At 44.2% G+C, this 26,333-nt stretch overlaps 1 protein-coding gene across 3 annotated transcripts in view; it reads left to right on the top strand.

Moving 5' to 3' along the window:
* The window catches only part of CPVL (carboxypeptidase vitellogenic like), a 106,684-nt gene extending 81,193 nt beyond the window's left edge, over positions 1-25,491 (top strand). For all 3 annotated transcript variants that reach the window (XM_080664378.1, XM_080664377.1, XM_080664376.1), the window contains exons 12-13: positions 3,983-4,165; positions 25,237-25,491. In XM_080664378.1, the coding sequence (XP_080520504.1) occupies positions 3,983-4,165; positions 25,237-25,341 (288 nt within the window). In that variant the 3' untranslated portion in view covers positions 25,342-25,491. The remainder of the gene's footprint in view (positions 1-3,982; positions 4,166-25,236) is intronic.
* The last annotated feature ends 842 nt before the right edge of the window (positions 25,492-26,333 follow it).

The following is a 26,333-nucleotide window of genomic DNA, read 5'->3' as shown; positions in this document are numbered from 1 at the left end:
TGTCATGAAAAATTGAGAACAGGTAATATTGGAGTTTGCACAAATTACTCTGTGATAAAACCCTCCTTTTGCCAAACGGAGGTGCCTAACCTCTTAATGTTATTGTGGTCTTTTAAAATTATTTTTTCATTATAAAAGCATCCTAACCACACTTATAAAATAAACCTAGAAAACAGTCAAGTTAAAACAAATCACCCATACTTAGACTACCCTAACTGCTTGTATTTGATGTTTTCTTCTCCCAAATTGGAAGCATCTTTTTATAGTAATTATAGAGCACCAACAGTGGAATCAGAGTTGTTCATTGATTTTTTTTTAATAAGAAGTATTTTCCATGACTTCACATAACCATCACTTCCAACAAGCTCACCAGTCAGTCCTCCAAGTGCTGACAGAAAAGAACATTCTCTAAAAGGAGGCCTCACAGCTGACCACCCAGGACACGTGTTTCGGATGCTGCCTGGGAAACCAGCTCCCAGCAGCCCTGTCCCTGCTCCAGGTTTTGTTAGGCTCACTGCTGACAGGGGAGTGTAGCTCAAGGCTGCATTCATTTCTGTCTCCACTCTGTCTTTAGATCCCATTGCTTAAAATACCAGCAAGCCTCCGGGGGAGGTTTGCCCCAGACTGTCCCAGTTTTAGCCTGAAAGTCCTGCATCCTGGGAAACTCCTCCAGCCCAGGACAAACCGGGACAGCTGGTCACCCTACAAAAAAGAAATGAAGCAAATGTGTGTGTGCAGATCCTGCATAACTGGCCAACGCGTCAGGGCATATACCTTGTCCTTGAACTTCTCTGTTAGAATGTGGGTTGCCCACATGTGCCCGTGGGCTTCAGGACCACCTACCCATGCACTTCACCCACCTGGCTTCTCAGCTCACTGTCAGTGCACCCTGGGATATTTTGTCCACTCACCCAGCTCCAGAGGCAACTGGGATATTCCTGTGAGGTCTGACGAGAATAAACGTGACATTTAGATAAAAATAAAAGCTCAGGAATTCTTATATTTAAGGCTGGTGACCTTAAAGGCCAGCCCTGAAATCACTTCACTTGAACATTAATCTGATTTCTTTTTTTGGTTGCATTTGACTTGTGTGCCCTTTAAACGTTAAAAAGGTTTTCCTTGTTTTGTAAAGGAAGGATTTCCATTTGCCCCCCCCCCCCGCCCCCACAAAGGGGGCCTTCCGCATGTCACATGAACAAAGTGATGCAGGTCAGCCCTTCGCTGCAGCATTCCAGGGAGCTACTGCTCTGGTTTAGGACCCGTCCAAGCGACCAGGGACGCAGCTCAGGGCAGGGATTCATCTCAGTTCAGTTCAACAACCATGCACACTAATGCCGTACATCTTAGCCTGTTTTTGCTGTAATCTGTGGGTTTTCATCCCTTAAAGATGACATCGCAAGATGAAACCCCTTAAATCAATTTCAAAATATACTCTTGATAGCAAGTCGCTACAAGAGACCCTCAGCAAGCTTCATGGAGAGGAAAACGCCGGAGACTCTGTGCATCCCCTCGTTCAGTGGTCGGCAAACTCTTTAGTCAACAGAGCCACATATCAACAGTACAGCGATTGAAATTTCTTTTGAGAGCCAAATTTTTTAAACTTAAACTTCTTCTAACGCCACTTCTTCACAATAGACTCGCCCAGGCCGTGGTATTTTGTGGAAGAGCCACACTCAAGGGGCCAAAGAGCCACATGTGGCTCGCGAGCCGCAGTTTGCCGACCACTGGGCCTAGTGAATCAGCATCTTTCCTTTGAGGTCTAGCAGAGGAATTACTTTAGAGATGATTATCTTTGTTAATCAGCTATAATCAGGCCTTCCTAGAATGGTGAAGCATTTAAGCCTTGTTTGCTGGTACAGATCATATATAATTGTTTCCATACTTCTGGCAAAACAGCTGTAGGAGTTTTGCCTGGGCCAGAAGTACTCAAGGTCTTTGAGGCAATGTCTTTGAATAAACAATGCGAAATTTTATTGCTATGGGGGAGTTGAGTTTTTTCAAGATGCTTTACATCGACCAGGATTTTCCCCTTTGGGTTTCTGCTGAGGGGAGTGAAGTGGTGATGGCGACGGAAGGACATGAAAGACCCGCGTTCTGGCGGCAGAGCCCAGGGCTCTTTCATCTTCCGCCGAGTCCCGGCCGGGCTGCTGGAGGATTTGCAGTGTGTCAAAGTCCCGAGCTTTTTAATTATGTGTGAGCCTTTTAAGAAGCCTATACCAGGGAGGCTGGGATGGAAACATATGCATTGAAACCTTTTCTATCAGTGTGAGGATTCAACCAAAGGTCTTTGCTTGAGCCAAACCAGAGCTTCCAAATAGATGAACGGTGGCATGGAGCTGAGGAACACCCCTTGCTGGGGACAGGGACAGTGCTGTATGAGCATTCATACTGTGGGAGTTGCATAAAAATAGCCTAAGAAGAGTAGAAAACAAAGGAGGAAAGGACTGAAATTAATGGGTTGTATTCATTTTTTTAAATAGTCTCATTCCACACATGAGAATATGTATACCTATTTTATCCATTCCTAATGGTGATATATACACTGAGTGGCCAGATTATTATGATCTCTGAACGCTTAATAATCTGGCCACTCAGTATGTGTGTGTGTGTGTGTGTGTGTGTGTGTGTGTGTGTGTGTGTGTATTAGAGGCCCGGTGCATGAATTTGTGCATGGGTGGGGTCCGGCCAGCCTGGCCAGGGGGAGGGGACATGGGTGGTTGGCCGGCCTGCCTGCTGGTTGAACTTCTGGTCGAGGGGACAATTTGCATATTAGCCTTTTATTATATAGGATACACACTGAGTGGCCAGATTATTATGCGTTCAGAGATCATAATAATCTGGCCACTCAGTGTATATTTGACTTTTGGCTCTCAGACTTATGGGATAAGGGTTTTCCACATTGCTTCATGGTTCAGGCAAACGTTTTTGGTGGTTTTGCTCTATCCCATAGAATGTCCATACCACAGTTCATTTAACCACTTACTAATCATGGAACCTTTAGATTGTGTTCAAGTTTTTCTTTATAATAAGACTAATGAATATAGTTTCTTTGGGCTTTTTTTTTCATAAAATTTATTTAAAATGTCAGGACTAGTGAGATGGAAAGTCTCAACATTGAAAGGGTTTGTGTTAAATGGCCCTGCAGAGAAGAGCACCCGTTACCCTGTTCAGGGAGTTCCACAGCTTCACCCGTGCTGGGTGCGACCTGGATTCTTTTCCAAACAAATTAAACATGGTTTGGGAAGGAAAGATAAGAGCTTCCCCAGGGTTGTTTCTATTATAATATCCATCAAATTGGCAAAAAATACAAATGAATTCTGGGAAGGAAGGACACTTCTCACTGTTGACAAAGAGCTGTCTTATTTAAGAAAAGGAGGTCTTAGAAGTTGCATGGCAGACACAGTTGCCTCCAACAAGTAACAAATCTGAGGCACCTGCATCTGTCTGTCTGCCTCAAAGAATTATAGTGGCCACTGTAAAATCAATGTGGAGAGGAGAGCCATATGGGTTAACAACCCCCAGAGAAGGCCCAGCCCGCCAGCTACTGCAGTGCCTGGAAGCCCAGTTAATGAAATGCAGGCCTCGTAGTATTCCTCAACTCCACTAAAATGTGGTAAGTACAGTCCTACTCTTTAGCATAGCCATACCTCCGAGTATGTAATATCATCGAGTGATACAGCGCAAACATGTTTGCAACCAAGAGAGGCCTTTAGGTAGATTCCTATGAAGAATCAAATGTTGGGAGAATGCAATGGTTGAGACAAGGCTCCAGTTTATTTCAGGTTGTTGATGTGTGTGGCCAACTTGAAGAAAATGACCCCACTGGCCTGGGATCCGGGCCTCTGTGAGCACCACATGAGAGAAGCTCACGGTCCCTTTTCTCCCACACATGTGCATGTGCATGTGCACTTTCTCTACCTAGATAGAGTCACTGGCTTCACTCGCTGACTCCTGCATTTGTACCTGGCTCGATTTCATGTAGGTGCTCATCTACAATGGCCAGCTGGACATCATCGTGGCAGCTGCCCTGACAGAGCGCTCCCTGATGGCCATGAGTTGGAAAGGATCCCGGGAATACAAGAAGACAGAAAGAAAAGTTTGGAAGATCTTTAAATCTGATAAGGAAGTGGCTGGTTATGTGCGGCAAGTGGGTAACTTCCATCAGGTAGGAACACGCTTTGGGGCCTTCGGCTTGTGGGAATGGGAGAGTGGGTTGAAAACAAAGTCTAAAAACACCAATCGGCCACGGCTGGCCTCAAGCAGAGGCCCACACCAGCCAAAATGTGGCCCCTGCGGCCTTACTTTCCACAGGCAAGAGTGGTCTGAGTTTCTGTTGAAGTACACCAGACCAAAGTGTAGGCGTTGTTCAGCAGTCAGAAAGAGAATACTCAGCCTCCAAAAGGTGGATCATTAATAAGAGAATTAGTGTATTTGGGAACAAAGGGGAAGCTTGAACAAATTCCATGAGGAAAGGTCAATGTAATCTCCTCTGGCCAATCTATGATCATATTTGTATATTACACATGGAGCCCAAGACAAAATCTCTCTACCTGATGCCCCTAGTGTGACCTCCCCTTTAGGGATCATATATTACTCCTGGCCACACTGGTCCACCGTGCCTTTGTTTTCGGATCTTGGCTCCTCTGGACAAGGCTTCTCCAATGATTACATGACCGTTGCACTGTTCACCTCCAGAAAGTTTTTGGAGAAATTAAGAAAGCCCCTCAGCAAGCATTTGCTTAGTCAAGAGAAGAAATTTAAATGTTTTGGACTTGGTTTTTATTGCCCTCAATTTTTAATTTGAGGCAACATCGGGACCTCGATTTTGGCTCCCTGGGTATTTGGGATTCTAAATGCTCGAGTTTTCCATTAGGCAAATCCATGCTCCAAACAGAAATTAATCAGACACATACTTCCTTGAAAGTACTTCAATTTGACATAATAAATGAGAGCTCACAAAGAATTTCATAAGGGGTTACTGGGTTACTTTTATGTTAGAAGAATTGATAGATCAAGTAAAATTACGGATGTTCTAATGTAAAAAGTATAGATTTGCCTATCCCACCCCAGTCATTCTAATCATTAAAAGCATGTAAGAAATTTAAATATTGCCCAAAATGTTAACTACCTTGATGAACAAAAGAAACAGTTGAAAGACATATTTCTGGGCTCTGGTGAGAGGAATCTCTACTTATAAGAAAGTACATAACAAAAGGAGAATTATAAATGGTAAAAATCAAGATCAGGTCAAATGAACAAAAATCAACTCTTTGGGGAAAGTTGTAATATTAATATTTAGGCCATTAAGGGCAGACTTGGGAGCAATGGACACGTCAGGTGTCCCCCATCTGCTCACTGCTTCTTGAGGAGGGTGGCCGCGGGCACACGCGGCATGTCCTCCAGGTCCTTTCACGGCTGCCTCCACCACCTGTTATTTCCTGTCCCCAGCCCAGCCTGCGAGCACTGCTGTGCTTGGCATTGCACATGTGTCCCGTCCGGCTCTGTGCACAGAGCAGCCGCTTGGGAGACCAGATTGTGGCTGCATGTGCCACAGAGGTGGACAAAGGGATTGCCTGCCACTCAGAAACTTGTGGCAAATCACAGGCACCCGCTGACCCTTCTCATGAATGCAAAACACATTGAGAGCGGCATGGCACGCCCCCGGCTGCCAAAAACGGGCAACAAAAGGAACAAGGCCCACAGATGTTTGTGATAGGGAGGGTTTCACCGCACAGCATGTCATGTCGGTGATTTACAAATGGCAGAGCTCCTGCCCCGACGTGCTTGGTGGAGGGTGGGGTGGTGGGTGGAGATGAGGGCAGAATGGAAGAGGGAAGAGGTCCTGTGTGCTAATAAAGGCATCCTCTGTCAGGCTGGACTAAGGACACAGTCCAAATGTCAAGCGGCTGATAGTGAAAACAGCGGACCTTAGCCACGGACTTGCTTTTCAGCAGGAGACACACAGAACAGAAGCATGCATATGTGTCTGCCAAAAAAGAAACCTCCCTCCCTGCCAAACTCCACAGCTCTTAACTTAAAAATCGAAACCAAAGTAGACTTATTTTTGGATGGTTCCTTAAAATGCCCACTTAAAGGAGTGACAGCTCTCCGCAGGGAGCAACAGGGTGCTGGGGAGAGGGAGGGGGCGTCCCCCGTATTGCCGGCAAGTGATGCCCAGCTGCAGCCAGCCTCAGAGGCCAGGGGAAGGGCGAAGGTGGGTTGTCGCCCCTCGCCGGACCTGGCCGAGAGGGAGCAAGCCTTTGGCATCTGTACCATTCTAACGATTGGGCAGGTCCTTGTCGTCTGGGGCAGTGGCCTTTTCTGAGCCTCAGTTTGTTCATCTGTAAAATGCCAGGTTTGGACTGAGTTATCACTAAGATATCTTCTAAGAAATAGCTGAAATATCTTCTTTTCAGTAATGCCCAGAGGGGCTCAGTTAGCAAGAAATATAGAATAGCATAGTGGCCTTCAGTGTATATGTTTATAGGTATAGATATACACACACACCATATATATATATATATATATATATATATATGCCTCTTCTAGCATTGATTCAGGTATGTGTTATGTGCATGTGTGTGTGTGTGTGTGTGTGTGTGTGTGTATATATATATATGTATATAAATGTTTATGTGCATGTGTGTATATGTGTATATGTGTGTATATATGTATATGTGTGTGTATATCTAGTCAAGTCAATATATATTGACTGAATAGTGTTACAGGTAGATCAGAGGTCTAATCCTCTTTCTCCTTGCCTGGTGACAACCCATGGCCATCACTGTCAAGGCCACTTTGCTGCTTCCTCTGGCGTCTTTCTCTGTCCTCCGAATGTCAGAGTTGCTGCCATGATCTCTTTCGATATTGTCATGGTCTTTGAAATGCAGGACATTTTGCTCTTACATCACTGAATCGTCATCTGAACCCCACGGAAATTTTGACTCCACATTTAGAAATATAAATTTGTAATCGGAATACTAGCAATACTGATGACTTTCTTCAAGAATATTTTCCTAGAACAAATTTTATTAATCTACATTTTTCTGGCAAAAGCATTGAGACCATTACAGGTTTTTCTATCTTTATTTTACTGAAAATATTTTTATTGAAATTATTTTCCATATGAACATTGAAAGAAAAGTCACTGGTCAGTTTTCATTCTTAACAACCTCACTGGGCATAGCTTCTAATATTATGCCTTTAGCATAATATCCAACAAGTCTGTTTTCCCTGGTTGTAGTTTAAGTCATTGTATTTTTATTTTATTTTCATTATCAATATCAGTTCAGGTTATTCAGTGATTTCAGGATGGAACCTCTCGGAGGTGTAACGTTTTACACCTGGAACGACTTTCAGCTCTAATGTTCCAGATGGAGAAACAAAGCACAGAGGTTAAGGGACTGTCCCAAAGTCTCCTACCCATTTCACGTCGGAGCTGAGATCCCAGGCCTTCTGGTTTCCAGTCCAGTGGTTTTCTGCTTCTCAAGGGTACCCACCTCTGGAATGACAGATTGGCAGCAATATGCTAATATATTTAAAATGGGAATCTGCATATGTTAGTTATAATTACAGCAGGATTAGCTCTGAGGTCACATGGCTCACCTCCCCTAGACAGAGCATCAGGGTTTTCAGAAAGCACTAGAGCTACTTAGTAGGTGGTGAGACCAGGTCCATGCACTGGTAGGAAAAGTTATGACTTTATCTAGGAACTTGTGCTAGAAGAACAGATGCTAAAATTGGCTAAGATGAGCAGAGAAAGCAGGGTAGGTGGGCAGAACCTTGAGTATGAATGAAAGTATTTCGGACAGGGCACCTAGTTTGGAGTCTGGATAGTAAACGCTGGGAGAGAAAGTAGAAGGGGATTGTGGGGCCTCTGTGGTAGGCAAAGGGGTGAGTGTTCATTATATAGGCACTGGGGAGCCATTGAAGGTTGTTAGGGTTTTTCCCCACTTTTTTTTGTTGTGGTAAAACACAAAACATAAAATTTACCACCTCAATCATTTTTAAGTGTACAGTTCAGTGGTATTACATATGTTTGTGGGCAACCATCACCACCATTCATTTCCATAGCACTTTTCATGTTGTAACACTGAAACCCTGGCCCATTGAAGAGTATATCCCCACCCCAACCCTCTCCCTAGCTCTGGAACCACCATTCTACTTTCTGTCTCCGGGAATTTGACTCCTCTAAGTATCTCAAAGTGGCAGCAGACAGCACTTGTCACCATGGAAGGTGTTTAAGCACGTGTGTTCTTCGGGAAGTTTAAAATGTCAGCAAGAGGATGAATTCAGGGTGGAGAGAGGTCAGGGTAGGGGAATCCCTGGGGAACAGGGAATGTATTAGGAGCTTTATGGGAAGAAGGTGCTCCCCGAACTTCCTGAGACCTTCAGCTAGAGGTTGAGTCCAGAGCGAAGGAACTGCCACCCTCAAAGCTTGGTCATTCTGGGGAGTCATGATCAATGGCGGGTTGTCTGGTATCAGGAAAGGAAGGTAGACTTTAGCGTTAGACAAACCTGGTTTGAATGTCAGCTTTGTCACTTACTAGCTTTGGGGTGGTTTCTTGTTCTGTAAACTCAGAGGGAGATCAGTTACTTCACAGGGTATCAAGAAGGCCACAGGAGCATATGCAAGCCCTTAGGCCTGTGGTCTGCCACACCCCTTTTTGTGAAATTCTGGTAGCTCCCCTATAAATTATGGGATTGAATTTACTACTTTATAAGTGAGGAACCAGAAGTTTCATCCGAGAAACTCGCTTAAGGCTTCAAATAGTAGTAGTATCTGAGATTTGACAACCCAAACCGACTTTTTCCCTGCATCACTGTGCCTTTGAGCCTGAGAGGGCATTGGAATGGGAAGGGGTGGAACACTCTGGTTGGCCAGAACTAACCCACATGTCTGCCCTTGGGGTGTGTATGAGGGGGTGGTGGTCACAAAGTTGGGTGGAGTGTTGGCGATGGACAGTCTTTGGCAGCGCATCCAGTTCACATGGAATCATTTGTCTCCTAAAGGAAAGAGAGTGCCTCCAGGGAGGAGGAGGATGGGGAAAGCATGTTATACAGACAGAAAGCATAACTCCAGCTTCCCAACTGTGCTCTTCTAAAACGAACATGGTCTTTATTGTGTTTCTTTGACTACACACAATGAAGAGAATAACCATGGTGCTTTGAGTGGAAGGATTTGAGGGTTTCCTCAGATAATCCACAGAGAGCTGGCCACCTGCCTTCCTTGAATTTCCTGCTGACAGATCATTTTTTAAATAATTTTAAACAGCTTTGGGAGCCTTATGAACTCTTTGTGAAGGAAATAACAGTTCCAGGCAGGTCTTTACCAAGTTCTTGATTGCATTGACGAACTCAGAGTAAGCAATGAGCAATAAATGTGACTGGTTGAGAGGGAGTGAGCATTTAAGACACTATGTAATGGAGGAAAGTAACTGCTAGACAGATCCGAGACAATGATTACCAAATGCAGCTAATTCCCGGGAAAATGTTTTGGCGTTGTTACAGAAACTGTTCAACAGGATCTTCATCTCTCTCCCAGCTCTGTTCCCTTCACCAAGAGGGAAGTCCTAATTCATGGGTTCTTTGCCTCCATCTTTTAGACCTAGGAAAGTTCTCCTGTCCATTTATAGGAATCAGTCTGTGGCCAAAAAAAACAGAACATAGCAATCAACCCACATCCCACATTCTCAAAAGTAAAACCTCCTAGATCTCTTGGCAGTCACAGGTTGGGTTCTCCAGAAGCAAACATTGAGGCCAAGTTTGGGATACAAGATGTTTATATTAGCAAGTGATGCATGTAAAAGGAAGGGGTGGAAAATCCAGCTGTGGCACAGGCCATCTAAGCCTTGGCCAACCTGCAGGGAACTCCAGAGAGAGTCTTTTCTATCAGTATTCCACATCAGGCCGAAATGACCAGGCCTTTCTGTCCCCACCTCACTCAGTCACCAAATGTGGGCCTCATCTTAGGAAAGACTGCTCTGTGCAGCTGAGGCAGACCCCAAAGGGGCTGGGCAGCTGGAGGCTCTCTGTTACCTGGACTCCCTGCAGCCGGGCAGCAAGTGCATCTTTGTAGGGGGATCTGATGGTGGATCTCTATGTCTGTCACAGTGGCCACCCCACTCTCAGGAGCAGGGGGTTTACCTAAGACCACATGGGATATTGGTCTTCTTTTGTCTGTATTAGGTAAGCTTTCACCTAAGCTCCCAGTGTAATCATGTCTTCTGTCTGCTTTAGAAAGATGTATCCAGCCTTGCTTTTCAGTTCATGGCAAGACTCCAAGATAGGAACAACAGATCTTTCAAGAAAAGAATAGAGCATTGTCAGTAAAAAAAAATTTTTAGTTTATTATGGAATAAGAAGTCACACCAAAATGTAGTGACTTAAACACAGTAATGTATTATTCCTCACAGTGATATGGGGGGAATGGGCTCAGCCAGGTGGTTCTTCTGATTCAGATGATGCAGACTGAGGTCACACATGCAAATGCATTCAGCTGAGAGTTTGGTGAAAGCTAGTCTATCCAAGATGGTCTCCTCTCCTCCAGGGCTCTCTCCAGATGGCCTCTAACCATGCAATGTCCTGGCCTGGCCTTCACAGCATGATGGCTGGTCCCCCAAATTGAGAAGCAAAAGATGCCAGTCCTTGTAAAACCAGGGTTCCAAAGTCCATTGCATTCTCTGGGTCATAGCAAATCACAGAGCAAGGCCAGGTTCATCTTGATGGAAAGAATAGCAAAGAATTTGGGACCATTGTTGATCTACTACATTAACTAAATCAGTGTGTCTCAACCCTTACAAATACAGATTCCCAGGCGCTGTCTCCAGATATTCTGACTTTATTGGTCTGAGGTAGGACCTGAGCATTAGTATTTATCTTAGGGAATTCTAATACATAGCTTTGTCCTTTGTATGTGCTTTGTCCCTTTATTGGTACTAAAATGGCCTTCATCTTACAGGAATCCTGTGTGGCTTATGTTTGGATAAACTTCCACTCTGATGCCTACCATGTTTTCTAAACCCTGACCTATGTTATTTACTTCCAGGCCAACCAGAAACCTGAGAACATAGTTTTACCCTTAACAAACCAGCCATTGAGCGGAAGCATCACATTTAGCAAAGTGCCTCCTAGTCCACAGTGTCTACTGGTGTGGTGCTGCTTCTCTGAAATCTTCAGCCAAGACCTGAAGTCAAATTTCAGATCACAGTCTCCACCATGCATCGTAGGTTTACAAGTGGCCTTTGTTCTCTCAAAACACTGACAGACCGTAGGTCATTCAGACTTGTAGAAAAACTCTTTCATTAATTCAAAACATTAGCTTCCTTTTCCCAGCCTAGTTTTTGCCCTATACTGAAACAACGTGGTCCTCGCATGCAAAATCTTTAGGTAGCAGTGGATGTGTGTTGCTTTCCAACATAGACACCATTAGATCAAGCATGGCCTACTGTAAACACCATCCACAGGGGTTCTCAGCAACATGTGGTCCACCAGTCACAGTGAACTTGTTCCTGGATTTTATGTCCTTATTCTCTGTTCCTGGATGTTAATTATTGGTCACATGCTATAATGGATGGATACAACTAATTCCATGTCAAAGCAAGAATTCAAATGCATCGAAGCCTTATCAGGAATAAGCTTAGCACTTCCCGGAGGTCATAGTTAGGTTATTGAAGAAGGGTTCTTAACCTGTGTTCAGGCCTGTGCTTAGGATTCAAGGGGTCAGTGAACTCAGAAGGGAAAAAAATTGCAGCTTTATTTGTACTAACCTCTAAGCATTTCCTCCCATTATGAATTTTAAAATTTAGCATTTCCTGCCATTATGAGTGCAGGCAACAAACCACAGCGGCATTGGCAGTGCCTTTGACTTTGTCACCATTAGAAAACATAAGTATTTCCATATCAAATACATATGCTATTGCAAATACCTTGAAACAATGTTTATGGCCATCACTACTTTAAAATTATAGTAGTTATCAGACCCATTGGTAGTTCTTATTGAATGTGTTTATATAGAAATATCTATATTACTATATCACAAACGTGTTTCTTATTAGATTGATAATTTCAATGTAATGGCTTCATGTGTGATCTATTTTATTATATACTGGAGGCCCAGTGCACGTATTTGTGCACTTGGTGGGGTCTCTCAGCCTGGCCTGCACCCTCTTACAATCCAGGACCCTCAGGGGATGTCGGATCCCTGCAGGCCAGGCCGAGGAACCCCCACCGGTGCACGAATCTGTGTACCAGGCCTCTAGTATACATACAAGATCTTTGGTTAATCTCTTCCCACCCTCCCCCCTACCCCCTTCCCTCTGAAATTCATCATTCTGTTCCATGTTTTCATGCCTATGCATTGAGCATCTGCCCTCTGGTGGTCAGTGCACATCATAACTACCAGTCAAATGGTTGAACGGTTGCTTAGGCTTTTATATAGATAGATATTTGTATAATATACATATTACACAAATTATATATGTTACATTTTAAAACATTATTCCAAGAGGTGTCCCTGGCTGCACTAGACAACAGCCGTAGAAATCCATGGCACAAAAAGACCAAGAATCCATGTTTTACACTATTTTAATTGTTAAAAATAATTTATAGACCCTCGCCAACCCAAACCACAGACCACCTTTGGTGACTCCAGATGGAGAAGTTATGAGCTTAGCTATCAAGTAGACTTGAATTTTATTTCTAATGTATTTCAATGGCAACTCTAACTACTTCTACTATGACCATACTCCAGTGACCTTGTAGTATAGGTATTAGGGCTAGATACTATGACCAGGTTTCCCTCCATATTATACCACTTACTAGTTGTGTGACCTTGGGCAAATTACTTAAGCTTGCCAAGAGATTCCTCATCTGTGAGGTTGGAATAATATTAATACCTAGAAGAATTGATTATTAGGATTAATTGAAAGAATGCTTGTACATTACTTGACACTCTACCTGGCACCTATTAAGCATGTAATATTTATTCCTACTGCCTTTATTGACATCCAGCATTAATCTGTTTTCACAGGGCAAGCAGCTCTTCCTCTAAGAGGGTCCTTAATAGATGCTGCTGTGTTTTAAAGGTTCAGATGATGAAATGGACTGAATATTATTTATCAGAAAGGCCTGGACCTACTGTAATTGTATCTGGGTTCCGCTTCACTGTAATAAGGAAACTCTTGATGAGAAATGAAAGAAATACTGGTAGAGAGAGCTGGGAGGTATTCTGCATTTTGCTCCATGGCAGTCTAATGATAGTACGTAGAGGTGGCTACATCAAGTAATGAGATGTTTCTAAAGCACTGAGCTCCTTCTAGCTGAACAATAATCCGAACCATCCCTGTTGACAATAAATGGAGCACCCAACCTTTTTGTTTTTGTTTTTCTGTCTGGACTTAGCTTCTAACATATGGAAACAGAGAAGAAGAGGAATATGGAGTTTAGATTTAGAGAGTAAAAAACAATCCAGAAAAAAAACAGTCAAATATTTGGCAACTTGCTCTTCTGCTGTCCAACATGGAGATGTGGGTGTTTGTTTTTGTTCCGAACATTTATTTTTTTATGCAGCAACCGGAGTCCCAAGGTTTAGATTCTGGCAGCAGCTCTGTCTCCTTAGAGCTGCTTTCCAGAAGGGGACTTCCCATGGTTGCCTTTGTTTCCATTCAATTGCTTCTCTATCTCCTCCCGCTTAGCTTCTAGGCTGATGGCCCATCTCACCATCTCTGGGTTGGCCAGAAGAAAACAGCACAGCAGAGCACATGTTAAATTTCTTAAAGATTTATTTCTTTGTGAGTTGGCAGCATCCGGAGGTGGCTTTTCTTTTCTTAAATTAAAAATTGAATAATAGCCAAAGAATATGTATAATATTTGTGTAAAAGTAAACAAACAGTGGTAAATGAACACCCTTAGACTTAGCCAGCTAGTTTAAGACATGCAACATTACCCTGAGTTTGCCCTCCCCAATCCCATCCCTTTCCTCACTGTCCTTTCCCCCTTTTTAAAAATTAATAGTTTTACTACAGATATGCATCTCCATAAACAGATAGATGACATTTTACTTTTTATGTTTAATTTTAGAGCGATTGCTCTGTATGTATTTCGCAATAACATACTTTTGCTATGCAAGGCTTTGTGAGATTCACCCATGTTGATATGTGCCGTTGTGCCTCATCCTTTTTCATCGCTGCATAGTCTTCTATTGTATGCTTATATTCTCTGTCCATTCCACTGCTACTGGACATTGGGTTGTTTCCAGTTTTCTACAACTACAAATGTTGCTGCTGTGAACATTCTTGCACATGTCTCCTTGTGCGCTGTGTGTAAGAGTTTCTGTACGAATATTGCCTAGAGGTGGAATTGATGAGTTTACAGGAGTCGAGCATCTTCAACTTCATAAGATAATGCCAACTTTTTTTCCAAATTGATGTATTCTTGCCAGTAATGTGTAAGAATTCTGGTTATTCCACCGTATCATCAAATCTTGGACTTGTCTCTAGTCATCTTTCCCGCGGGCTTCAGTTGAAGAGGGGATTAATGACCTTCCCATGTCTAACACTCATTTGCCTTCTTCTCTTGCTCTCTTTCCCGTCTTCTTCTCTGGCCGCCCTCAGACTGAGACCAGCATCCACGCACAGTGACGGGGCAATGAACATGTCATGTCTACGTGTTGGTGCTGCTTCGGTTTTGCAGAGGCATTTTTCTTTCAGGATGTCCTGAGCTGAGGTTGGCTACCAAAATATCCAGCTTTAAAAAAAAAAAGTCAGAAATGTATTCTTTTGGCATCTTTTTACATCCACTCGCCCACAGTGGCTCAGTATAAGAAGCAACTAGATAAAATAGACAGATTTCAGCTTACATCGTGGATTTGCAGACCATTTGGGAGAAGGACCTGAGTATTTTTCTGACACAGCACAAGGCCCCTCGCTTCTATTACTTTTCCATTAAAACAACAAGGAAGGGAAGTTATTTAGAAGTTGCTTTGCTATGAGTCTTACCAGAAAATTAAGAAAAATTGTAATTGGCAAATATTACTCACCCAGTCCCTTAGCTAGCATTTCTCACATCTGCTTTCCAATATCCTTCTCATTGCCATGGCTTGATTCATTTCCCAGTGCTCGACACAGAAACCACACAGAATTACTTAAAAAGAAAAACACTGATTTTATACAGCATTTTGGAGACACTAGAAAAAAAATGATGGCTACCCCACATTATAAATTCTAAAATAAAACAGTTTCTCCCTGTGGTGTTTTAAGAAAAGGCACAAGTTTTAAGAGCTGCTATTGAACAACTCTCTAAATATGTGTTTTAAGTTGTTGTTTAAACGTTTTGCCTTTTACAAGGGCCTCCATAGCTGGTCTTAACTAGTCTCCCTCCTCTCCAATCTCCCCTCCTCTCTGTGCTTTTTCCGAAAAAGCAAGTCTGGTCGTGTTTTCCCCTGTTTAAACCTCTCACTGACTCTGCTACCTGCAGAATCAAGTCCAAGCTCTTTACTGGAATAGTGACGATGGTTGATCTGGCCTCGGCTTCTTTCCCCACCTTGACTTCTCACTCTCCCTTTTTCCCAATTAGAATTTTGAAAAAGAAAACAAAAGACCTTATAATTTTCCAAACACACCCTGCTGTTGTGTCAGCCAGCCGTTTCCATGGATGCCCTCCCTCGTCCTCATAAGGCCCTTCCTCCTCGTCCGACTGCCTGCCTGGAAGGCTCCGTGCGCCTTTCAAAGCTAAGCTGCAGCATCACCTGTGGGAAGCCCTCCTCCCAGAATGCCCCCCTGTCCTCTCTGGGTCACTTTCCCATTGCAGGGACCACACTGGGGTTTCTTCTAACTCTGTAGTCACCTTCCTCCCATGTCACACTGAGCTCCTTGAGGACAGGAAAGATATACGCTTTCTGTTGGTAGCAAGCCCTTCGCACAGATCCTGGCACTCAGTAAATGTTCAACAAATTAGAATTAAAACCGAACTTGCCTCATGCCTACGCCCTTCTCCTGTGTGTGTGTGTGTGTGTGTGTGTGTGTGTGTGTGTGTGTGACGGAGCCAGTATCAAGAGCCTGCATGAGCTCTGATGCTCTGACTGGCTCTGAATGGCTGTGAGTCCATGTATTCTTCTAAATTCTCCTATCCGATTACGCCAGGGCTGATTCCTGCTTGAACCCTGCCCACTGTACTAACTGTTGGGACAGGAAAGATATAGATATTCCTTCTTTATCTTCTGCTCACCAGACAGCAGGTGTTGGGTCCGAGCCCCTCTGCCTGGGGCTGGACCGCCTAAGATGCCGGGTCTTAGACGGAGAAGCCATGAGAGGTTGTGGCTATATAAGAATGAGTCTATTGCTGAAACCAGTGGCCATGTAGCCATCAGACAAGAATAGTCCTCACAGCAAAGTCCATACAGGCAGGCAGCCGGACACCGGCTGGTGAACATACACCTTTCCCATAAAGCAGCATCAGCCTCTGTACCCACAGCTATTATCTGAGCAGCTGCACGCTGCCTCCTGTACTCACCCCCTCACATCATAGCGGTACCTGAGCTCTCCGGCTCAGCAGCTTCTCCTGTCTCTCCTGCCCAGCTGCTCTCTCTAGCAGACTTCTTCACACACTCCATCCTAGCTGCTATCTCTCCATACTCCAATAGACTTCTTCATACTCCAGCCTACTCCAGCCAACTAGCTGGTCACTACCCTACTTTTACACTATTTAGACAAAGAAGGCTTCGTGCCAATAGTTACATCAGTCATACTGGCTACTGAAGGGCACAGGGTACCGTGTGTCCTTGCACCCGCTCATGGTCTCTTGGCCTGATTAAGAATCGCAGGCTCAGAGTCCTTGAACATCCCGCTTAGGCACATGCCCAGAGCAGCCTTTGGCCATTCTGGTGTATTGATAACAAGGCCTCTGTGCTCCCACTGGCCTTGACTATCCAGGGACCTGGCATGGTTCCCACAGAGTGTGTGTGTGTGTGTGTGTGTGTGTGTGTGTGTGTGTGTGTGTACTACAATTCTCAAGGAATGCTATTGTCACTCCCCAATTGTACACACCACAATGTCTTCTAGGAAACAGACTAGACATGCGGAGATAATGAATAGTTCAAAACAATCCACTCCGAGCCAAAGGATGCACTGCTGATGTCAGCTGAAGACTATTTCCTTTCTGTGTGACAAAGGGGGAGTGAGGGGAAGCATCCTGGGAAACCAATTTATGGAAGATGGTGCAAAAGTTTCATTATCTCAGGGGCTGACTGCAGTGTCGTCTCCTTTTAAAATATTGAATCCTTGGTATTTGATTTATTTTCCTTTCCTTAAAAAAGGACACAGCTTGCTTCCTGAAAACAAAGGGAATAATAAACAATAGCAACTCCCAATTTTACTCTGATTATTTGCCAAGAGTCCTCTTGGTTTATGTGGTTCTTTTTCATTAGAGAGGACTTATTCGCATAAAAAGAATGCTTCTAAATTAAGCTACCCAAATATGCACTTAGCTAATTCTCAGGGAGCTAATTTATTGTATTATTTAAAACATAAATTGGATAGCAGATCTATTTACTGAGGTATAGCTGCTAGGCAATGATGCATAATCTTCTCTTAGCCATTGAATGGTTTTCAATACTCTATTGAAATTTCACAGAGAACCATTTCATTATGGGAAGTGAATAAATACGAAGAAGTTTCACATCTAAAGTATTATCCACACAGGGAGGATGGGTTTTAAAAATTCATACTATTTGAGGAACAAAGAAGGAAGTGGGTTTGCTTTTCAAACAGTGGCTTTTTTGTTGCTTGATTTAAGGAAGTGTAGGCCGAGTCACAAAATCGCTTGTGGGGATGTTAAACAGAGCCGGAGAGTTAACAAGGTGGAGGGTGGGGTGGGAGAAAGAAATGGACAGGGGACAAAAAAAAAAATAAAGTTATGTTAAGACTGTCCCATTGTCCCCTGGACTAAGGGCCCCGTTTTGCTTTGCGGCATCTTTGCTTTGGCAGTAAAAACTGTGGACCTGTTTTCTTTCAAGTAATGGCATCATGAAAATGCTGTGCCCTTTGGCATGTTTTGTATCCGAAATCCCTGGAACCTGGGGACATTGGCAGGTCCGGGGTCCCCGTAGGCTGTGGGTCAGGAACACAGTCAAACCTAGAAGCCCTGTCTGGTCAGTTGTCCCAAACAGACCCGCTCTGGAGTGTCTCAAGGGCTCTGACAGCAGCAGAAGTTCCCTGGTGGTGTGGCCTTCAAGGACTCTTGCCAATTTCACTGGAACTAAGTCGGGTTGCAGGGTTGGACGCAGGCGACAGGGCCCCCTTGCCTTCCTGCGGGTACTTGCAACCCGGCCCGTCTGATTTCCTGAGCCAAGGTGTCAGAGACATTTCAGCCCACAAATGCAGATTGTAAAGCTAGATACTGAGGAAGGGTAATTAATTTACCCATTTGGGTGGATGTTTCTTTGATTTATTTTGAGAAAGAGGAAGAAAGCCCAAATATTTCATCTTTCCCCAGTAGAGCCAAAACGTCAGAGAACCAGTGGCCTGAGGGTGAACGGGGTTGGGATGCTGATCTGTAGTGGCTGTCAGTTTCCCTGGTGGGAATACTCCCATCACGGCTGGGTTCAAGCAACCAAGGCGCCGTCCTGGATGTGGAGTGGGGCAGCGATGTGCACAGGTGCGAGAGCCCAGCACTGCACTGTAAAGCCAACGTGCCATGTCTGCAGGAGACACAGTATCAGCAGGCTGGCTGGCTCTGGCTTCCATGTTCCCCAGAAGTGGCGAGTGAGTCAGGCTCACGGTCCTCAGGACACTGCCGTTAGAGCATTCCCTGCTGCCCCTCTGCCCTCTCCTCCCACTCGGTCTGTCCTCAAAGAAAAACTATGAATGCAGATCGTAAAGCCAGATACTGAGGAAGGGCCATTAATGACCTGGATTGTGCTTTTTATCCTCTTGTGGCTGTCAAATATAAAACTGGACATGGAGGAAGTGGAGTTTCTATTACTTTTTAATTGCATCAAATCCTTTTGTTGTTAAGTGGGTTCTTAAAAGGGAAAAAAGACAGAACAGCTTTCTCTCATTCTGCTAAGACAAGTAAGGTCTTGCTCGCTTGACATTTCTGTGAGGGGAGAAGAGGGTGTTTGGCATTGAATGTGGCGGAAGGGGGTGGAGGGAAAGAATGGGGCGGATCCTGGTGTTGGCAGACGTAGGGCTAAAACTCACTCTTGGTAGTTAAGTCAACTCTACTGACAGAGGCTAGAGCTCGTGTTCAAGCTGCTTTCTTACCGTCACTGGGACCGTGCCCACGGGAAGGAGGGACTCATTGCATGGAAATGAAAGAAGCCTGGAAGAGAAATCCCCCCGCCTTGAAGAATATTTTATCACCTTTTCTTTCTGAAAAAGTATAGTAATGCATTTTGTAGTTATTACTATCTATATATATAAAAGGCTAATATGCAAAGTGTCCCCTCAGGAGTTTGCGAAAATGGGAGTTCGATCACTCACTGTGATGTGCACTGACCACCAGGGGGCGGCATGGAACACGGTGGGGAACTAGTGGCAGTGGTGGGGCGCTGAAGGAGCAAGGGAAGGAGGAGGTAGGGAGGTGAGGAGGTGGGGAACCTGATGGGCCCTGATCACCAACCAGGTCTAGGGACCCTACCCGGGCCTCTAGTTGTAACATATGCTCTTCCTCCACTCTTAAAAGGAAAACTATTCCTTTGACCATAAAAAGTCAGTCAATAGTAGCATGATGACCACTGCTTGAGTGCTTATTATTTGTCTATACGGCACATGATTCAAGCTTAAGCCATTCCTGCGGGCTGGCTGAGTGCCATGTGGCATTCTATGTGCATTCTCCCTTTCAATCCCCACAAAAGGTTCAATATCCTTAGAGTGACCAACCATCCTGGCTTGCCTGGCACTTTCCAGTTTTTAGCATTGAGATGTCTGTGTTCCCAGGAGCCCCTCAATCCTAGACAAACTGGGACAACTGGTCGCCCATATGTTAACTTCATTTTACAGATGAGAAAGTAGAGGCAGTTAAGTCCCTGGCCAAAGTCATAGAGCTGGGCTTAAAGCTAGAAAGCTGGACCCTGAGTTTATGCTCTTCACCAGCAGGCCGAATGGCATGCTCTTATGGAGTGGGTTGGTGTGACACACGCTATTGTGACGTAGGAAGAAGTGGAAATCCTAAATTACAATATTGTTGCAACTGATTAAGCAAGATGGTGCCTCTGGGAGGCCCTTTGGGAACTTTAAAGCAATACCAAGAGTAATTGTTTACTACTCTAAGAATGTGTACCATGGCAAGGGGCACATGTAGGTGAGCGAAAGCAGCTTCCCCCTCCCCTTTAACGATCACTTGCTACACTAGAGGTGTAGAGTTGTAAATCTCAGGATTGTCCCTGGGTGTCATGGGCGTAACTGTGAGCCTTGATTTCTGCTTTGTTTTTTGTGTATTTTTTTAAGTGACTTGCCTCATTCTTTGTTGGGAGGTGGCTGCTAACAAGCTTTGGCTTGTTTTTAATTCTCCTTCCCAAGTACCTTTACGTTTTAGTATATTTTTTATTTGAATGCATATTTATTTTATTTCTACGTATGGGTCGTTTCTGAAAGCTAACAGGTAAGATTTCATAAACGTGCAATGAAATAAAAAATAGTAAAGGAATTTAGTGTAAGTCAGAAGCCATAACAAACAAGGTTCTCTTGTGTCTCCATCATTCCATCGTGACAAACAAGAACTATAAATCTATGCTGTTGCCTGCATCCTCAGCCTGCATCTCCCAGGGGCTTCTTTTCTTCTGTCTTGGTCAATGTCAGCATCCCTTGCAAAAAAGCCTGAAGTGGGGAACATGTGTGTGTGGCTTCGGGGGGCTGCTTTCACTTCAGCTTTATATATAATTCATCACTAATTTCCCTGCTTCCACCCCAACATCCCTCTTTTCCTTCCCCTTCCCATCACCTGTGCTATGAACCGACATCACTTCTCACCTGAACAGCTAGTCACCTCACTTGCCCCAGTATCATTTCATTCCTCAGCACATGCTCAGTCATCTTTCTATAATGCACCTCTGAGTGTGTCCTTACCTGGACCATATGTCACCCTCTAGGATAGGTAAACCCATAGAGACAGAAAGCTGAGCAGTGACTGCCAGGTACTGGCAGGGAGAGGGGAGAGGGGAGAGGGGCTAATGGTAATGGGGCCTCCTTTGCAATGAAAACATTCTGCAACGAGATAGTGGCGAGGCTGCACAGCATTGTGAATGCACTAAATGCTACTGAATTGGTCACTGTCAAATGCTTAGAATGGTCATTTTATTTTATGTCATGTGTATTTTAACACACACACACATCCTATCAGATAAGGTCGATGCATCTCAGCAGCATGTCACACAGGGTTACTTGTTTACCCTCCCTCTGTTTTCCCTCTATGCCTTCATAAATGGAACCATTGCAGGCTAAGGCATGGCATGTGCCATGAGTTCCGTGCCCCGATGCTTGCACACACACAGTTTCCTCTGCCTGCGATGCTCCCCTCCCCTCACCCACACTCCACAATCTGTCCAGTGATCTGTTTTCTCCAAGACCCTCATGCAAGCCCCGACAATCCACATCCACACGCTCACTGGGAATTGCCCTCTATATTTTGTCCCCTAAAAAGGTATGACTGGGAAATCCTTTACTGTCGAGTCCATGTTTCTAGTTCCAGACAGAACTGTACGGTTTTCTAAAACACAAAGTGAACTGAGGTTTTAACGTGTTTTATAGAACCCTTTTAAAATCCATGACACGTTTGCGACCCCTGGAACATCTGGAACACATGAGTCCGGCGGTTTCGGCTCCAGTATGGCAACAGCCCAGACATACAGTTTCTGGTGATGAGGCCATTTCCATCCAGGGAGCCTTGAGATTAATCTTGTCACATCTAAATAGGTGATCACAGCCCTGTCACATCTTGTTGCACACCTTAAAAACTGTGGAGTGGCCTGTGCCCTCGATCTGTGAGTGGGGAGCAGCGTGGCTGAAACAACAGAGGCGCTATTTGTCAGCACGCATCCATTTATAACTGAGGCTAACATCAGCAGCATGCTGACTGTGAGTCTGCTGGAGAGCATCCTTTGAGAATCTGCGGCAAGTGAAAAAGCCTTGGGTCCTGCAAGAGCTTTCCTTCCCCATCTTAACGACACCATTTTTCATGGCATTTGGTCATTCCATATGGCAGCTCAGCATTGGACTGGGGTCAGGCAGGTCTCTGAGAATAAGAATTATAATACCCAGCTGTGTCGTCCCTTCCTGACCACATGATTATCATGGGCATGGTGTGTGTGTGTGTGTGTGTGTGTGTGTGTGTGTGTGTGTGTATGTGTGTGTGTGGTACCAGGAGAGCAAACCATCAGGAAGAAAGGAAGAAATACACTAAAGTGAGGCCATGCATAGGTGTTAAACAAATCTCTGTAGTCTCCCACGAGGTAAATAAGAATTGCCTGATCAGTCACAGGATAGAAACGGTTCTTCTAAACAGTAGTTCTCACAGAGGAGTCTGGACCAACAGCATCAGCATTCCCTAGGCAGTGTTAGAGATGCCCATTCTTAGGCCTCGCCCGAGCCCTTCAGAATTGGACCCTCGACAGGCAGGGCCCAGGAGTCCACTCAACCAGCTCAGGAGTTATTATGCACATTCCAGTTTAAACAACTTCCTTCAACCAGGATTGTTGATGCTAACATGGGAAGACAGTATTCGAGGGTTGTTGATACAAGGATTTTGATGCTGCATTTTGAATAAGAATAATTGTTAGGAGAATAACGACAGTGACTAATATTTCTTGAGTATCTCCCCAGGTCACACATTGTGCTCAGTGTCCCATGGACGTGATTCCATTAATTTCTCACACAGTTCACAACTGTCCCCAGCGGTGATACTTCTTTCCCCATCGTACAAAGAAACTGAGGCTCAGAGGGTTCAGTTACCTGGCCAAAGTCACAGCTTGCCATGCCTGGAGTCACGTTCTGATGCCCTTACTCCCCTGAGCCCAGGCCTTACCACACTGTGCTGTCCCCATTAGCTGCAGGCTGGCCCTGGACATAGGATGACCTTGGCTCTGGGGTATTCGGTTTATTGCTGTTCTGGACCACAGCTGCCAAACTCATTTCCAGCTGAAGCAGCTGGGTTTTGTCACAAACATGACTTCATTAAGTGTCCTCTGCTGAGCTGAAGTTGCATAAAAATCACTCATCGGATTCCTGCCAAGGCCAGAGATTTGGATGGGAATTTACAGGAAGAGAATTGTACCCTGAGAGTGTGGGGGCAGCAAAAGTTTTCCTTTAGAGTCATCTGCAGGGGCCCCTGTCACACATCTGTTTACTTTCAGTCTGTGACAGAGTGGGACATGGTGGGTTTCCAGACGCAAGCCTGAACAGGCGTGGTAGGTGGGCCCCGCCGTCACTGCAGCAGGGCACAACGGACCCCCGATGGAGTGTAACGTGAAGCAGGTGTTTCCAATTGCATAGCAGGAGTAGGTGCAATCTCATGCCTGTAGTGGTGGTCTCCCTCCCTCACCTACCTCCGCGGGCTGTTGAGAAGTGGGTGAAATGTTCTGTGACTAAGCTGTAAAGTTTGGCCCAAGAGTAAGGAATTATGGTACCAGTACAATGATTTGATTTAAACCACTGGTGTTTGCATCAGAAGCCAGGGTTCCAGCTAATTTTCTCACTTGCAATTGTGTGGCTTGGACAAGCCACCTTATAGCTCCAAATAGCTCAGCCACCTCGACTGAGCCGGTGTGAATGTGCTCTCATCATTTGTGCGTGCATAGATTGGAGAGCTGCAAAGTCTAATTCATCCAGCCATGCTGATCCCTCTTACCTCACAGCAAGGGCGCATGTAAGGTGGTGGCTTGGGGGGGTTCATATCATAAATGCACTATGTCATGGATGTTTACTTTTTTCTGCCTCAGTTCCCCCCAGGCTGGAGCTGGTAAAATGAGCCCAGCCTCTTCAGAAGGGCCTTGTCAAAGTGACTTCGGATTGCTGGGTGTGATTCAACAGCTAGAACTTACTGATGTGATGCTTGTACTGTGTGTGTTCACTCCCGCCATCCACTACTACCCCCTGTGTTGTCCACGTGCCATAGGACAGCACAGGCCACGCTGATCTCTCCTGCGTGTGGCCTCCTGACACTCAGTGTCAGCCCTTTCCTGTTGGGAGTTGAATCATGCAGGCCTCCCTGTCCTCTCTTTGGGACATTTGCTGGACCTCGAGGCTTTCTGAGTGTAGAGACTGGTCCCCTTTTGTCAGTGGGAAGCCTAGCACAAGGGTGGACCCTTTGTAGGTCCATGTGTGGGTCTGAATTCACCTCAACTAAATGTTTTCAGAATGTTGTTTACATCCTGAGAGGGCTCACGGGTGTCCACTGTTAGCCAAACGTGGTGAGTCTGCATGCTATTGTGTGTTTATATATTGCACACAATTTGGGAGAAAGTGTACTGATACCTCCACTTGACTTTGAAATGTGTCAAAAAATACCGTGGATTAATACATAAATAGTGGGATCCTTATGCGAGAAAATGAGTAACGTGGGTGTTAATGAGAGACTCTAAATGGTGCATGTGGAAATCTTTCAAATTTGCTGTATGTTTAAAAATTTTTTTCATAATCGAGCGGAGGCGGGGGGAGAGAATGTTCTAACTCTATGCTGCTCAAAAAAAATGGCCTTTTAACATTTCAGGTGGCAAGGATTTTTTGCGTTACTTTTTTTGGATAATGACAATGTCCCCTTTATTAATGGTAAAGGCTAATGGGGAAGGTACAGCTCAGTGTGAGGGTCAGGCAGACCAGATAACTGAAGGGTGAAATTTGGTACATTGCTCCGCCCAGTTGCAGACAGAGCTGACCTGGGTGTATCTCCTCACGTCAGGGCCTAACCAGGTAAGAATTATAGCACAGTGGAAGGTAGGGGCGAGCAGACAGCTCTTAGCTCCCTCCCAAGTGGAGAAAGACAAGGAGACATTTTCCAGTTTTATGCAAGATAATGATGAACCCAAATTTGTGTAAAATTAAATAACTACACAACTTCAAAACTTTCCCACCTCTTAATGAAGTTGTCAAAAGGAAGACATTGGCATAGCCCAAGGCATGAATTTCTAGAATATGTTCTGTGTTCATGTAAGCTTTCAGAATACTTCAATCTGAATCAAAACTTTCCGTTTATTTAGAATATGCATTTCTCAACATTTCTATTTTTCTTTTCTTTTTCTCCTTTCAGGTCATTGTTCGAGGCGGAGGACACATTTTACCCTATGACCAGCCTCTGAGATCTTTCGACATGATCAATCGATTCATTTTTGATAAAGGGTGGGATCCTTATTGATGGATAAGCTGCTTTTCTCAAACAGTACGTCAAGGGTTGGAATCTTTAATAAGAAAATTTTCAAAATGGAAAATGTCATACCAGTAAGAAAGCTATCTTTTTCTATCTGCAAAGTATTTCTCATCAATAAAAATTACCCTTGAAATGACAAGTGAGGTTCTGCTGTGTTTCATTACAAAATTAACTTTCAGGAAATGCTGTGGATGAGTGAGAATTACATTTTTTAACTTAAAAGGTGGAAAGAATGGATTCTGAGGCACTGATTCAGATACATATGGATAAATGGGATGTTGGGAACTTGAATAGGAATTTTTAATTTCTCCTAAGAGTATGTTAAAAGTACAATAAATGAATAGAGCTATAACATCTTGTTCTGTAAATAATAGAGTTTCTTCAGATCACACGTATGCAGGTGTTTGGTGAATATTATTTGGATAAGAGTAGCTGAATTATCACCCCAAAGACACGGGTGAAATTGTAACAGTGGTGGGGAAGAGATTCTGGAATGTAGAAAGTCTTAGCATGAAAGGTAGCTTGGAATTCCTTGAAATAGAAATCTCTAACACCAAAGTAATTGCTTATCACCAATTGACAAGCACAGGATCTTAGAGATCAGACTGAATCTTTGCCTTTCCTTTTTTTTTCTCTTTAATTTGTTGGTTCATTTGAAGTGTACACGTTTACCAGCCGGCCAGCTACATTACTTATGAGCCATTTCTAACTTGGGTTGTAAATTCTGTACATCTGTTAGGCAAATAAACAATGACCTAATTTTGTATAATTGTTGAAATGCCAAAACAATTTGAGATAATCTGGCATCAAAATATATGTATTTATAAATAGCATACATTTGTAATTTTCCAACCAAAATATCACATCTGGGCCCATCTTTCCTATTTACACAGCATGTGCTCATATCTTGGAAATTCTACAGCGTGTTTAGTTTTTTCCACATCGTTACCCTCTCCTATTACCCATCTATGCTTTGGCTC

The sequence above is a fragment of the Plecotus auritus genome (genome assembly GCF_963455305.1).
Source record: "Plecotus auritus genome assembly, chromosome: 4".
NCBI lineage: Eukaryota > Metazoa > Chordata > Mammalia > Chiroptera > Vespertilionidae > Plecotus > Plecotus auritus.
Note: the sequence above shows the minus strand (reverse complement) of the source record. Positions and strands in the feature narration are given on the sequence as shown.